The sequence below is a fragment of the Salmo salar genome, chromosome ssa06 (genome assembly GCF_905237065.1).
Source record: "Salmo salar chromosome ssa06, Ssal_v3.1, whole genome shotgun sequence".
Classification (NCBI taxonomy): Eukaryota; Metazoa; Chordata; class Actinopteri; order Salmoniformes; family Salmonidae; genus Salmo; species Salmo salar.
The window spans coordinates 24,532,053-24,546,674 of record NC_059447.1 but is presented as its reverse complement, the minus strand read 5'-3'; the positions used below and the strand labels follow the sequence as shown (position 1 = coordinate 24,546,674).

Below are 14,622 nucleotides of genomic sequence, written 5' to 3'. Positions count from 1 at the left end.
CTGTGACTCCCATCAACTTCCAGAAAAAATGTATTCTATTATGAGTCAGTTAAGAACAAATTCTTATTTACAATGACGGCCTACAACGGCCAAAGCCGGACAATGCTGGGCCAATTGTGTGCCGCCCATTGGGACTCCCAATCACAGCTGGATGTAATTCAGCCTGGATTCTAACCAGGAGCTGTAGTGACGCCTCTTGCACTGAGATGCAGTGTCTTAGACCACTGCGCCACTCGGGAGTAAAGATCTTTCATTTTAATATATAACATTTCTTAAAGGTATTTCTTTGAAGTGATCACTTTTTAATTGGGAGAAGACAGCTAATACACACAAATTCACACTTCACATCAGATCACAGGGTTCACATGGACTTCACAAGAGGTCACAGGTCAACACAGAACATAAACCAATCATGGGCCCAGTAGGGAGTGCCATTCCTTCCCTGAGAGACAACAACACAGAACACACACACAACTCAAAGGTCAGCTCATAACAGAAACAAACACAAGATTCACTATGAATGACAACACAATAATAAGTGATCTAATCTCCAATGCTAAGTCTACATAGAGTACAATAAGATTTAAAACTACAGTGTAGTTCTACTGTGTAAAACTACAAAGAGTGTTATAACTACGAAGACTGTTATTTAACTACGGAGAATGGTATACATGCTAAAACTGAGATAACAACATACTGTGAGACAATTTTCTTCCAAGTTCACGTGAAAAAAATGAAACGGAGCTAGGACAGCAACAGCGTGTGAAAGAAGTACAGCTAGTACCATGCAGTTTGGCAAAATGAAACACGACAACATAGAAGCTGAATGGAACCACGCCTTCCCCACTCTACAGACCACTGACTGATCAAAACAGCTCATTTTAGGGGGGAAACTAAATGGAGGTGATCATTGATTGTTCCTTTAGCTCACTGAGGAGGATCCATCTAGGATTTGAAGGGAAACCTGACATGGTTGCATTGGGCTCAGGTGGTCTGTGAAGTGAGGGACTTTGAATAATTTGAATAATGCGCAAAGAGATGCTGCTTGCTCTGAAAAAATTGAAACAGCACACTGAAGACAACTACTAAAGCCCACACACACACACACAACATGGGGCTCTCCATGGCATGTACAAGCGGCTTACAGTGACGGTTTTCTTATCCACCACCACAGAGACAACTACCTTGCAGTCGTCTGGGAGTGAATTCCCCCAAGAGATCTGCAGCGTACTGTAACCATCCCTTTTCTTTGGGGGGTCGTCTGCATCCAACTGCTTGGGAAGAGAGTTACAATGAAGAAGCGCATTTCTGCAGAAGCACTGATGCAACACACACTGCCAAGCGTGCGTGTGTGTGAGTGTCGGTCTACATTGCTCACAGCTGGTGATGGCTGGCTGAAAGTCAAGGTTATTAGATTCAACATGTCGGAGGTTTTGAGGTGACCGACTAGCCCAGTGACTACCATCTCACCACAGCTGACTGAAGCCATCTCACCACAGCTGACTGAAGCCATCTCACCACAGCTGACTGAAGCCATCTCACCACAGCTGACTGAAGCCATCTCACCACAGCTGACTGAAGCCATCTCACCACAGCTGACTGAAGCCATCTCACCACAGCTGACTGAAGCCTATGAAGTCCAGTCACTGAACCATACAGAAGAACCCTACTTACATAGTCAGAGTATTATTGTGTCAATGAAGTTTAGGGTTTGAGTTACTCACATACTGACTCTTGGGGTTGAACGCTTATGAGGTCGCCCTTATTTATGGGAGAACCCAAAAACCCTGAACACACTCGAATTCCAAACTAAATCTGAAAATACATATGTTCACATCTTTCATTGGTGGCTGCAATCTCCCTTTTCTAGGTTCTTCTGTATGGGTAAGAGACAGGTTATTGCAATGAATGATTCCGATACTATTCTAAAAGTCCAGGCATCAGAAGCAGTGGTAATCTGGTTGAAATGGCACACAGCATTTAGTTCATGGCTGCGAGACATATGTTTGCTGTTTGAATTGACAGCTGGACGAGAGAGCAGTGCTCAATCAATGGTAGTGTGTGACCGATGGCATTTGTTAATGAACTCAGAGCAGTTCATCTGAAGAGAATACATGTCAGAAAACTATGGTCATGTCAACATGGGGTTTGCACATAGCCCCCAACTGGTTCTAATGACATCATTTCAACCAGCTTTGACCGCTGGGACTGAGTATTTTTAGCCTATATAAAGAAAACCAATACAGTCTATAAGAGATACCACTGTCACTACACTTACAGATCAACAATAGACGATTCCATAAAGAAAAAGCTATTTCTAGGTTGGCCATACCATAAAATGTTATGTAGTGGAACATTTTGACAATCAATACAACTACTCATTTACAAAGAGTCAAAACATCCAATCACGTGCCGGCCTGCGCTCTCTCTCCCCCAGTGATTGGGTGCCTGCCAGCAGCCTCTATCCCAGAATCTACCACGGCACAGACCATCTACCCCTCGTCACCGAGACCATGCCCCACTTCTGAACGAAGCAGAGCAGCAGCCGAAATAACACAGGCACCCTTAGGGTATTTTACCATCACTGAAAAGAAAAATAGATATGTATACAGACTCCATGCAGTAATATTCAAAGTGGTGATGCTCATTCCTACCGCTTATGTAAAGGAAGTGCAAAGCCCCTTTCAGGACGGTACAATAACACACTAAGTCTTTGTGACTGTGGGTCTGTGGGGGAGCGTGACGGCATTTGGTATACTACTGAGAATCTCATCCAGTGCCAGAGAGCGATGATGTCATTATGTTACCATCTGACAGACATCTAACAGGATGAGGACAAATTACTAAATAAGGAGCATTCTATCCTGCTAAGTTATGCATATTCATGAAGTTGGCCCTCTGAAACATGCTCTGAATGGCTGGTTTGGGGGTTCATTTGGATATGTACTGAGGAGGAGGGGAGGGCGGTTGTATGAATACACAGAAGCCCCTGTCAGATCCTTCTAGAAGACATCACAGAGGGGTGCCGACTCTCTCCCCTCTCAGAGCCCTTTCCAAAGACCTCTTCATTAGGCATGCTAAGCGTGCCTAGTCCAGAGCCCTGTGCTCTAAGCACACGAGGGGGAGGAAACAATAGGAGGCAGCCACTTCAGACTATTGAGGTGCACCCTTGCTCTCTCACATTGTCTGTGATTAGTCCAAAGACCCCCTTCTTGTAGAAAGAGGCATTTCAAATGTATTTGAACATATAGCCTCACCCAAGCAGAAATAAACAGACTCAGGTTTATTCAAATGTATCTGATCATTAAAATAGACAGTTTCATTCCCCCCCTTTTTTTCTAGGCTGTGCCAATCACATCTCCATGTATCTGTTATCGAGCCGTCCCCATTTCCCACCTTGAGGCTGGCATTGGAGCGCGGACGCTCCAGGTCGTTGAACCTCCAGGCCTCTGCGCCCGGCGTCTCAGACCTGGCCTGGAGGTCAGGGGTCAGAACTGACCCCCCTCCTGACATGGGGAAGACACCCAGAGACATGGGACGCTCTTTCCTAGAGAGACAGAAGAGGAAGAGGGTCACTCAGATTATACAGTGTGAGGGGCATGTTGAGCATGACTGGCTACACTAACTACACTATAAATATATCTGGCCATTCGTATTGACAACGTTTAAAAAACATTCTGATGAGGGAGTTAAAAAGCTAAGACTTAAAGTGGGCTTATGTTTTACAAACGATCTTGCCTCTCCCTAAACAGCAGGAAGCAGATTGTACAGTCAACTTTACTGCCAGTTGTTGATTATGGTGACACCATTTACCAGAATGCAGCAGCCACTACTCTTACACCTTTGGATGCCGTCTACCACAGCGCCGTTCGCTTTATCACAGGTGACAGTTTTAATACTCCTCACTGCATCCTGTATCAAAAGGTTGGCTGGTACTCATTAAAGTCCTAAAGATCACTTCACTATTCCCTTTTTGTTTACAAAGCTCTACTAAACAAATTAGGTGAATCCGCCTTCGGTTTTAATGCCCCCCATTTTTGGAATAACCTGCAGAACTCCTGGTGTCCTGATTACCTGGTTCCACTAGGGCAGTTTAGGAGTCTAATGTTGAATTGGTTAAATAGGAATTGCATTTGTCTTGATTAAATGTCAACATTTACTCTGATGTTGAAGTTGTAGTTTTTTAAATTGTAACCTGTAGTTTTTAGAAATGTTTTATTTGAATGTTAATGTTTGGTCTCAATGGGCTCCCCTGGTTAAATAAAACATTTAAAAATATATACTTTTAGAATGTTCTAAGTCCAAGTCATAAAATTGGGGTGGCGTTGGGCCACCACGAGCCAGAACAGCTTCATTGCACCTTGGCATTGAGTCTACAAGTGTCTAGAACTCTATTGGAAGGACGTGACACCATTCTACCACAAGAAATTCCATCATTTGTTGTCTTGTTGATGGTGGTGAAAAATGCTGTCTCAGGTGCTGCTATGGAATCTCCCATAAGCAGTGGTGTAAAAAGTATTCAATTCTCATACTTGAAGAAAAGTAGAGACACCTTAATAGAAAATCACTACTAAGGTAAGAGTCACCCAGTAAAATATTACTTGAGTAAAAGACTAAAAGTATTTGGTTTTAAATATACTTAAGTATCAAAAGTAAATGTAGTTGCTAAAATATACTTAAGTCTCAAAAGTAAAAGTACAAATAATAAAAAAATCCTTATATTAAGCAAATCAGACAGCACAATTTTCTTGTTTTTTTTTAAATTTACGGATAGCCAGGGTCACACTCCAACACTCTTGACATCATTACAAACAAAGCATGTGTGTTTAGTGAGTCCGCCAGATCAGAGGCAGTAAGGATGACCAGGGATGTTCTCTTGATAAGTGTGCGAATTTGACAATTTTCTGTCCTGCTAAGCATTCAAAATGTAACGAGTACTTTTGAGTGTCAGGGAACATGTATGGAGTAAAAAGGACATAATATTCTTTAGGAATGAGGTGAAGTAAAAGTACATCACTGAGGCCAAGCTTCCTGCCATCCAGGACCTCTATACCAGGCAGTGTCAGAGGAAGGCCCTAAAAATTGTCAAAGACTCCAGCCACCCCAGTCATAGACTGTTCTCTCTGCTACCGCATGGCAAGCGGTACTGGAGCGCCAAGTCTAGGTCCAAGAGGCTTCTAAACAGCTTCTACCCCCAAGCCATAAGACTCCTGAACATCTAATCAAATGGCTACCCAGACTATATGCATTGCCCCCCCCCCTTCTACTCTGCTGCTACTCTCTGTTATTATCTATGCATAGTCACTTTAATCTCTACCTACATGTACATATTACCTCAATTACCTCGACACCGGTGCCCCCGCACATTGACTCTGAACCGGTACCCCCTGTATATAGCCTCCACATTGACTCTGTACCGGTACCCCTGTATATAGCCTCCACATTGACTCTGTACCGGTACCCCCTGTATATAGCCTCCACATTGACTCTGTACCGGTACCCCCTGTATATAGCCTCCACATTGACTCTGTACCGGTACCCCCTGTATATAGCCTCCACATTGACTCTGTACCGGTACCCCCTGTATATAGCCTCCACATTGACTCTGTACCGGTACCCCCTGTATATAGCCTCCACATTGACTCTGTACCGGCACCCCCTGTATATAGCCTCCACATTGACTCTGTACCGGCACCCCCTGTATATAGCCTCCACATTGACTCTGTACCGGCACCCCCTGTATATAGCCTCCACATTGACTCTGTACCGGCACCCCCTGTATATAGCCTCCACATTGACTCTGTACCGGTACCCCCTGTATATAGCCCCGCTATTGTTATTTACTGCTGCTCTTAGCTCTTACTTTGGGGGGGGATTTTCTTAAAACTGCATTGTTGATTAAGGGCTTGTAAGAAAGCATTTCACTGTAAGGTCTACACCTGTTGTATTCTGCGCATGTGACCAGTACAATTTTATTTTATTTTATTTGAAAAGTTGTCAAAAATAATAATAGTAAAGTACAGATACTGGAGCGCCAGGGTAGCCTAGTGGTTAGAGTGTTGGACTAGTAACCGAAAGGGTGCAAGATCAAATCCCTGAGCTGACAAGGTACAAAATCTGTTGTTCTGCCCCTGAACAAGGCAGTTAACCCACTGTTCCTAGGCCGTCATTGAAAATAAGAATTTGTTCTTAACTGACTTGCCTAGTTAAATAAAGATAAAATAAATAAAGATACCAACAAAAATTACTTAAGTAGCACTTTAAAATATACTGCTCAAACAAATAAAGGGAACACTTAAACAACACATCCTAAATCTGAATGAAAGAAATAATCTTATTAAATACTTTTTTCTTTACATAGTTGAATGTGCTGACAACAAAATCACACAAAAATAATCAATGGAAATCCAATTTATCAACCCATGGAGGTCTGGATTTGGAGTCACACTCAAAATTAAAGTGGAAAACCACACTACAGGCTGATCCAACTTTGATGTAATGTCCTTAAAACAAGTCAAATGAGGCTCAGTAGTGTGTGTGGCCTCCACGTGCCTGTATGACCTCCCTACAATGCCTGGGCATGCTCCTGATGAGGTGGCGGATGGTCTCCTGAGGGATCTCCTCCCAGACCTGGACTAAAGCATCCGCCAACTCCTGGACAGTCTGTGGTGCAATGTGGCGTTGGTGGATGGAGCGAGACATGATGTCCCAGATGTGCTCAACTGGATTCAGGTCTGGGGAACGGGCGGGCCAGTCCATAGCATCAATGCCTTCCTCTTGCAGGAACTGCTGACACACTCCAGCCACATGAGGTCTAGCATTGTCTTGCATTAGGAGGAACCCAGGGCCAACCGCACCAGCATATGGTCTCACAAGGGGTCTGAGGATCTCATCTCGGTACCTAATGGCAGTCAGGCTACCTCTGGCGAGCACATGGAGGGCTGTGCGGCCCCCCAAAGAAATGCCACCCCACACCATGACTGACCCACCTCCAAACCGGTCATGCTGGAGGATGTTGCAGGCAGCAGAACGTTCTCCACGGCGTCTCCAGACTCTTGTCACGTCTGTCACATGCTCAGTGTGAACCTGCTTTCATCTGTGAAGAGCACAGGGCGCCAGTGGCGAATTTGCCAATCTTGGTGTTCTCTGGCAAATGCCAAACGTCCTGCACGGTGTTGGGCTGTAAGCACAACCCCCACCTGTGGACGTCGGGCCCTCATACCACCCTCAAGGAGTCTGTTTCTGACCGTTTGAGCAGACACATGCACATTTGTGGCCTGCTGGAGGTCATTTTGCAGGGCTCTGGCAGTGCTCCTCCTGCTCCTCCTTGCACAAAGGCGGAGGTAGCGGTCCTGCTGCTGGGTTGTTGCCCTCCTACGGCCTCCTCCACGTCTCCTGATGTACTGGCCTGTCTCCTGGTAGCGCCTCCATGCTCTGGACACTACGCTGACAGACACAGCAAACCTTCTTGCCACAGCTCGCATTGATGTGCCATCCTGGATTAGCTGCACTACCTGAGCCACTTGTGTGGGTTGTAGACTCCGTCTCATGCTACCACTAGAGTGAAAGCACCACCAGCATTCAAAAGTGACCAAAACATCAGCCAGGAAGCATAGGAACTGAGAAGTGGTCTGTGGTCCCCACCTGCAGAACCACTCCTTTATTGGGGGTGTCTTGCTAATTGCCTATAATTTCCACCTGTTGTCTATTCAATTTGCACAACAGCATGTGAAATTTATTGTCAATCAGTGTTGCTTCCTAAGTGGACAGTTTGATTTCACAGAAGTGTGATTGACTTGGAGTTACATTGTGTTTAAGTGTTCCCTTTATTTTTTTGAGCAGTGTATATTTACTTAAGTACTTTTTCATGCTCACAACTCTGTCTCCCGAGTGGCACAGCAGTCTAAGGAACTGCATCTCAGTGCAATAGGTATCACTACAGTCCCTGGTTTGAATCCAGGCTGTATCACATCAGGCCGTGGTTGGGTGTCCCATACAGCAGTGCACAATTGGCCCAGTGTTGCCCGGGGTAGGCCGTCATTGTAAATAACCATTTGTTCTTAACTGACTTGCCTAGTTAAATAAAGTTTAAATTTAAAAAAGTAAAATAATCAAACCACTCATCCCCTGTGGATGGGACCTTGTCATCCTATGGGGGGATAGCCATGGTAGCCAAAATAATGACCTGCCCAGAATATTTATGCATGATGGCATATTAATTCCTTAATTATCTCAGGAAACAGACCAGTGTGGAAGTACCTGTTTTCAATAGACTTTGAACCCTCATTTAATCAAGTGTTTCCATTATTTTGGCAGTTACCTGTATAACACCAAGACTTACCTGACTCTGCCCACTGTTCCAGAGTCTGAAGTCTCTACTACACTCATATGGTGGAGCTTGATCCTCTCTACATGCTCCATGTAGTTATGGATCATCTGTAATGGACAGAACAGACAGGTTAGTTCTACATGCTCCGTGTAGTTATGGATCATCTGTAATGGACAGAACAGACAGGTTAGTTCTACATGCTCCGTGTAGTTATGGATCATCTGTAATGGACAGAACAGACAGGTTAGTTCTACATGCTCCGTGTAGTTATGGATCATCTGTAATGGACAGAACAGACAGGTTAGTTCTACATGCTCCGTGTAGTTATGGATCATCTGTAATGGACAGAACAGACAGGTTAGTTCTACATGCTCCATGTAGTTATGGATCATCTGTAATGGACAGAACAGACAGGTTAGTTCTACATGCTCCATGTAGTTATGGATCATCTGTAATGGACAGAACAGACAGGTTAGTTCTACATGCTCCGTGTAGTTATGGATCATCTGTAATGGACAGAACAGACAGGTTAGTTCTACATGCTCCGTGTTGTTATGGATCATCTGTAATGGACAGAACAGACAGGTTAGTTCTACATGCTCCATGTAGTTATGGATCATCTGTAATGGACAGAACAGACAGGTTAGTTCTACATGCTCCATGTAGTTATGGATCATCTGTAATGGACAGAACAGACAGGTTAGTTCTACATGCTCCGTGTTGTTATGGATCATCTGTAATGGACAGAACAGACAGGTTAGTTCTACATGCTCCATGTAGTTATGGATCATCTGTAATGGACAGAACAGACAGGTTAGTTCTACATGCTCCGTGTAGTTATGGATCATCTGTAATGGACAGAACAGACAGGTTAGTTCTACATGCTCCGTGTTGTTATGGATCATCTGTAATGGACAGAACAGACAGGTTAGTTCTACATGCTCTGTGTAGTTATGGATCATCTGTAATGGACAGAACAGACAGGTTAGTTCTACATGCTCCATGTAGTTATGGATCATCTGTAATGGACAGAACAGACAGGTTAGTTCTACATGCTCCGTGTTGTTATGGATCATCTGTAATGGACAGAACAGACAGGTTAGTTCTACATGCTCCGTGTAGTTATGGATCATCTGTAATGGACAGAACAGACAGGTTAGTTCTACATGCTCTGTGTAGTTATGGATCATCTGTAATGGACAGAACAGAGAGGTTAGTTTTACTTTTGCTACTTTAAATCTTATTCTTAGAAAAACAACACAGATAGGAAGAGTTCTCTCTTTTCTCTCTCTCTCTCTCTCTCTCTCTTTACCTCTGTGTGTCTTTGATGGAGTGAGTTGAACTCCTTCTTCAGCTCAGACTCTCGCTCTTCCATCCTGCCGACTGAAGGAGAAAAGAAGAAAGAACATCAGTCAGACAGTCAGTCAGATGATCAGTTTGTCAGACAGTCAGTCAGTCAGATTATCAGATAGTAAATCAGTCAGATTATCAGATAGTAAATCAGTCAGATTATCAGATAGTAAATCAGTCAGATTATCAGATAGTAAATCAGTCAGATTATCAGTTTGTCAGACGGTCAGTCAGATGATCAGTTTGTCAGACGGTCAGTCAGATGATCAGTTTGTCAGACAGACAGTCAGTCAGATTATCAGTTTGTCTGACAGTCAGTCAGTCTGATTATCAGTTTGTCTGACAGTCAGTCAGTCAAATTATCAGTTTGTCAGACAGTCAGTCAGATTATCAGTTTGTCAGTCAGTCAGTCAGATTATCAGTTTGTCAGTCAGTCAGTCAGATTATCAGTTTGTCAGATAGTCAATCAGATGATCAGTTTGTCAGACAGACAGTCAATCAGATTATCAGTTTGTCAGACAGACAGTCAGTCAGATTATCAGTTTGTCTGACAGTCAGTCAGTCAGATTATCAATTTGTCAGACAGACAGTCAGTCAGATTATCAGTTTGTCAGACAGACAGTCAGATTATCAGTTTGTCAGACAGTCAGTCAGTCAGATTATCAGTTTGTCAGACAGACAGTCAGTCAGATGATCAGTTTGTCAGACAGACAGTCAGTCAGATGATCAGTTTGTCAGACGGTCAGTCAGATGATCAGTTTGTCAGACAGACAGTCAGTCAAATGATCAGTTTGTCAGACAGTCAGATTATCAGTTTGTCAGACAATCAGATTATCAGTTTGTCAGACAGACAGTCAGTTTGATTATCAGTTTGTCAGACAGACAGACAGTCAGTCAGATTATCAGACAGACAGACAGTCAGTCAGATTATCAGTTTGTCAGACAGACAGACAGTCCGTCAGATTATCAGTTTGTCAGACAGTCAGTCAGTCAGATTATCAGTCTGTCAAACAGTCAGTCAGATTATCAATTTGTCAGACAGACAGTGAGTCAGATTATCAGATAGTAAATCAGTCAGATTATCAGTTTGTCAGACAGTCAGTCAGTCAGATTATCAGTTTGTCAGACAGTCAGTCAGTCAGATTATCAGTTTGTCAGACAGACAGTCAGTCAGATGATCAGTTTGTCAGACGGTCAGTCAGATGATCAGTTTGTCAGACAGACAGTCAGTCAAATGATCAGTTTGTCAGACAGTCAGATTATCAGTTTGTCAGACAGTCAGTCAATCAGATTATCAGTTTGTCAGACAGACAGACAGTCCGTCAGATTATCAGTTTGTCAGACAGTCAGTCAGTCAGATTATCAGTTTGTCAGACAGACAGTCAGATTATCAGTTTGTCTGACAGACAGTCAGACAAAAGATCAGTTTGTCAGACACTCAGATTATCAGTTTGTCAGACAGTCAGTCAATCAGATTATCAGTTTGTCAGACAGACAGTCAGTTTGATTATCAGTTTGTCAGACAGACAGATAGTCAGTCAGATTATCAGTTTGTCAGACAGACAGTCAGATTATCAGTTTGTCAGACAGACAGATAGTCAGTCAGATTATCAGTTTGTCAGACAGACAGTCAGATTATCAGTTTGTCAGACAGACAGACAGTCAGTCAGATTATCAGTTTGTCAGACAGACAGTCAGTCAGATTATCAGTTTGTCAGACAGTCAGTCAGATTATCAGTTTGTCAGACAGTCAGTCAGATTATCAGATTATCAGTTTGTCAGACAGACAGTCAGTCCGATTATCAGTTTGTCAGACAGACAGTCAGTCCGATTATCAGTTTGTCGACAGTCAGTCAGTCAGATGATCAGTTTGTCAGACAGACAGTCAGTCAGTCAGATGATGTCAGTCAGTCAGTCAGTCAGATGATCAGTTTGTCAGACAGACAGTCAGTCAGTCAGTCAGATGATGTCAGTCAGTCAGTCTTATCCAATGCCAGTCTAGTCAGCTGTTTAATGAGTAGCTGTTCTTATAAGGAAACACACAGGCATAGAGGCTAACCAATGAGTCATTAGTAACACCATATTGTGACAAAAGGTAAAGCTTCAATGACCACACAAATAGAACTGCTCTGAACTGAGATAAAATACTTTCATATTCTTGTGTTTCCAGAGAGACGACTGTGTCTGTTATCAATGCTGTTATAGCCACTACAGCCAGCCCACATTATCAACATCAATTAAAAGCAGCCCAACATGGAAAGATGTGGGACTAGCTATACTCTACTCCCTGTAATGACAATGATCTGCCACTAGGTGTCCTCGGTTCAACAGTAATAAGCCATCAGACACCAGAATGCTGAGTGACGCCAATGGGGCGGGGAACTCACAGTACTGAGAGGAGGTAATCTCTCTCAAAGGATTTTAAATAGGCCCGATTTAAGACGTGACAAAAAACCTTAATCCTCCCATTAGTCTGTCTGGTTTAGCCTAAACCTGGCATTGAGCAGCACAACAGCCAGAGCACAGCACAGGGATACTATCAATTACACTGACATTAACACTCTTCAAACGCTGCTGGGACACTGGTAATGTTTGAATTGAAAATACTGCTGTGATGTTATGGTAATGTTTGAATTGAAAATGCCATGACTATTCTAGAGGGATGCTGTGTCTGTTTCTGATGTGAAAGGAAAATAAGGGCGGGGTAACTTCATGTGATGAATTTATATGTGCTGTTGATGAATACTGATCAAACAGAGCACCTCAACTCTGTGTCTAGATGAAACAGAGCACCTCAACTCTGTGTCTAGATGAAACAGAGCACCTCAACTCTGTGTCTAGATGAAACAGAGCACCTCAACTCTGTGTCTAGATGAAACAGAGCACCTCAACTCTGTGTCTAGATGAAACAGAGCACCTCAACTCTGTGTCTAGATGAAACAGAGCACCTCAACTCTGTGTCTAGATGAAACAGAGCATCTCAACTCTGTCTAGATGAAACAGAGCACCTCAACTCTGTGTCTAGATGAAACAGAGCACCTCAACTCTGTGTCTAGATGAAACAGAGCACCTCAACTCTGTGTCTAGATGAAACAGAGCACCTCAACTCTGTGTCTAGATGAAACAGAGCACCTCAACTCTGTGTCTAGATGAAACAGAGTTGAAGCGGCTAGAGGTTTTCATGGTGATGTTCTGGTACAGGGGTAACCCTACAATAATCTGTAAAGTCAGATAATTGCGTACTGGGAGAATGATGTAACATGGGAACATGGCACCACTACAACAAGGTCAACAGTACCATTTCCATGATGTAGCCTACTGGCACTAGGAATGCATGTCACACAAGGCTGTGGTGGTGGGCCATTTATGATGATGTCATCGGACTGGCAGTGCAGTGCAGTCCAGTAGTGGGTGCAGCATGTCGTTATTCATGGGTCTTCATTACAGCATGATCAGATCCTCTTTGGTGGATGAATTCCCTTTGATCAACATAGCAGGGACCAATGAATTCATTCTATCTGACTGTATATTACATGATAAGGGCCCCATCCCCATCTCCCTAATTAACATCATCTCCATGTGGTGTTATTGATATTATATGAAGCCATTACACATCTCCTGAATGAGGGACCACTACTCCACATCACATAGAGGAGGACAGGTTGTTCTGACCGTTCGTTCGTTCGTTCGTTCGTTCGGTAGGATAGATCGGCTCTCAGATCTGTACGTAAGAGTATAGGCTATGTAAATACTGCATTATTGAATAGTAGCTAACTGTCTTCTGATCTCCATTCAGGTCTTCCCTGTCTTAGGTCTAATTAGCCAGAGCCATATACTGTAAGTGCTATACAACTGCACTCATTTACCATGTATACTGTACATGTCTAGCCTGGTGCCTAACCGTCACCATATGGATGGATTGATTCATCACATTTTTTAAGCATCAGTGCAGTGTATTACATTAACATACACATTGTGGTGGAAATACTTCCCAGCCATTCATACGAACCACAGTGACTGTGGCCAGCTATGGGACGGGCCTATATGTCTGCCTGCCCTGCAGGCATCCGCAGGACAGCTCCTTCCCTGAGGAGTGGCGAGAGTGGGTATGATGTAGACCGAGTTAGTGTGTTTAGAACGTTGGCTCACTCTGTTGGGTGGACTGGGTGAGAGGAAGAACTGCATCTATGCAATATTCTGCTTCTTTTGACAAAAGACAATGAACGCCATTGCCAAAGAAACCAAGAGTTGTGTCTGCAGATCAGGGTTGGGGTCAATTCCATTTTAATTCCAGGCAATTCAGAAAGTAAACCAAAATCCAATTTTCATAACTGAAAAGCATTGAAAATAATTGGAATTTCAGTGTACTTCCAGAATTTACTGGAATTGACCACAACCCTGCTGCAGATACACACCATGTCTAAACAGCAGTCTAGTGTACCATTGTCCTGCAAAGTAACCACGGATCTGAAAGGCCACTCATCTTCTCCTTTCATACAAGCTTCCCAATTGAAGTAGGAGGGCAAGTAAGAGAAGATGCCTGCAGTTTAAGACTATCCACACAGAGTAGCTTGTGGGCTACTCTACACAGAGTAGCTGTGGACTCTGCCCTGGTCGGAGAACGCCTGTCTGGAACAACATAATGACCCATGAATTATTCACCACAGACTGGGAGTGGCAGCAGCCAGGGCAGCGTGCTCTACAGATGGTTAACTACACGGATGGGACTCGTGACTGTTTATACACACAGGGCGTGTGCCGTTACGATCTGCATTTCCCAGTCCTGGATTGCCAGTCTGTTTCTGCTTCAGTAACTGTTTCGCATGACAACAATAAAGGAAATGGCTGAAGCAGGAACTGGCAGTCAGATTGGCATGTTCCTAAGACTGAAGAACAACAGCAGTATGTCAGTTTATGAAACTATGGTTCTCTCCTCCTCAATA

General features: G+C 43.6%; 1 protein-coding gene across 7 annotated transcripts in view; it reads right to left on the bottom strand.

Annotated features, from left to right (window-relative positions):
- LOC106593977 (C-Jun-amino-terminal kinase-interacting protein 4) overlaps positions 1-14,622 on the bottom strand; it is a 59,388-nt gene that overhangs the window by 32,105 nt on the left and 12,661 nt on the right. For 4 of the 7 annotated variants that reach the window (XM_045720023.1, XM_045720020.1, XM_045720022.1 and 1 more), the window contains exons 3-6: positions 9,642-9,712; positions 8,342-8,436; positions 3,397-3,547; positions 1,185-1,271 (exon numbers count right to left, since the gene is read on the bottom strand). In XM_045720023.1, coding sequence (XP_045575979.1) covers positions 1,185-1,271; positions 3,397-3,547; positions 8,342-8,436; positions 9,642-9,712 — 404 coding nt within the window. The remainder of the gene's footprint in view (positions 1-1,184; positions 1,272-3,396; positions 3,548-8,341; positions 8,437-9,641; positions 9,713-14,622) is intronic. The other 3 variants (XM_045720024.1, XM_045720026.1, XM_045720025.1) reach the window with 1 other exon arrangement.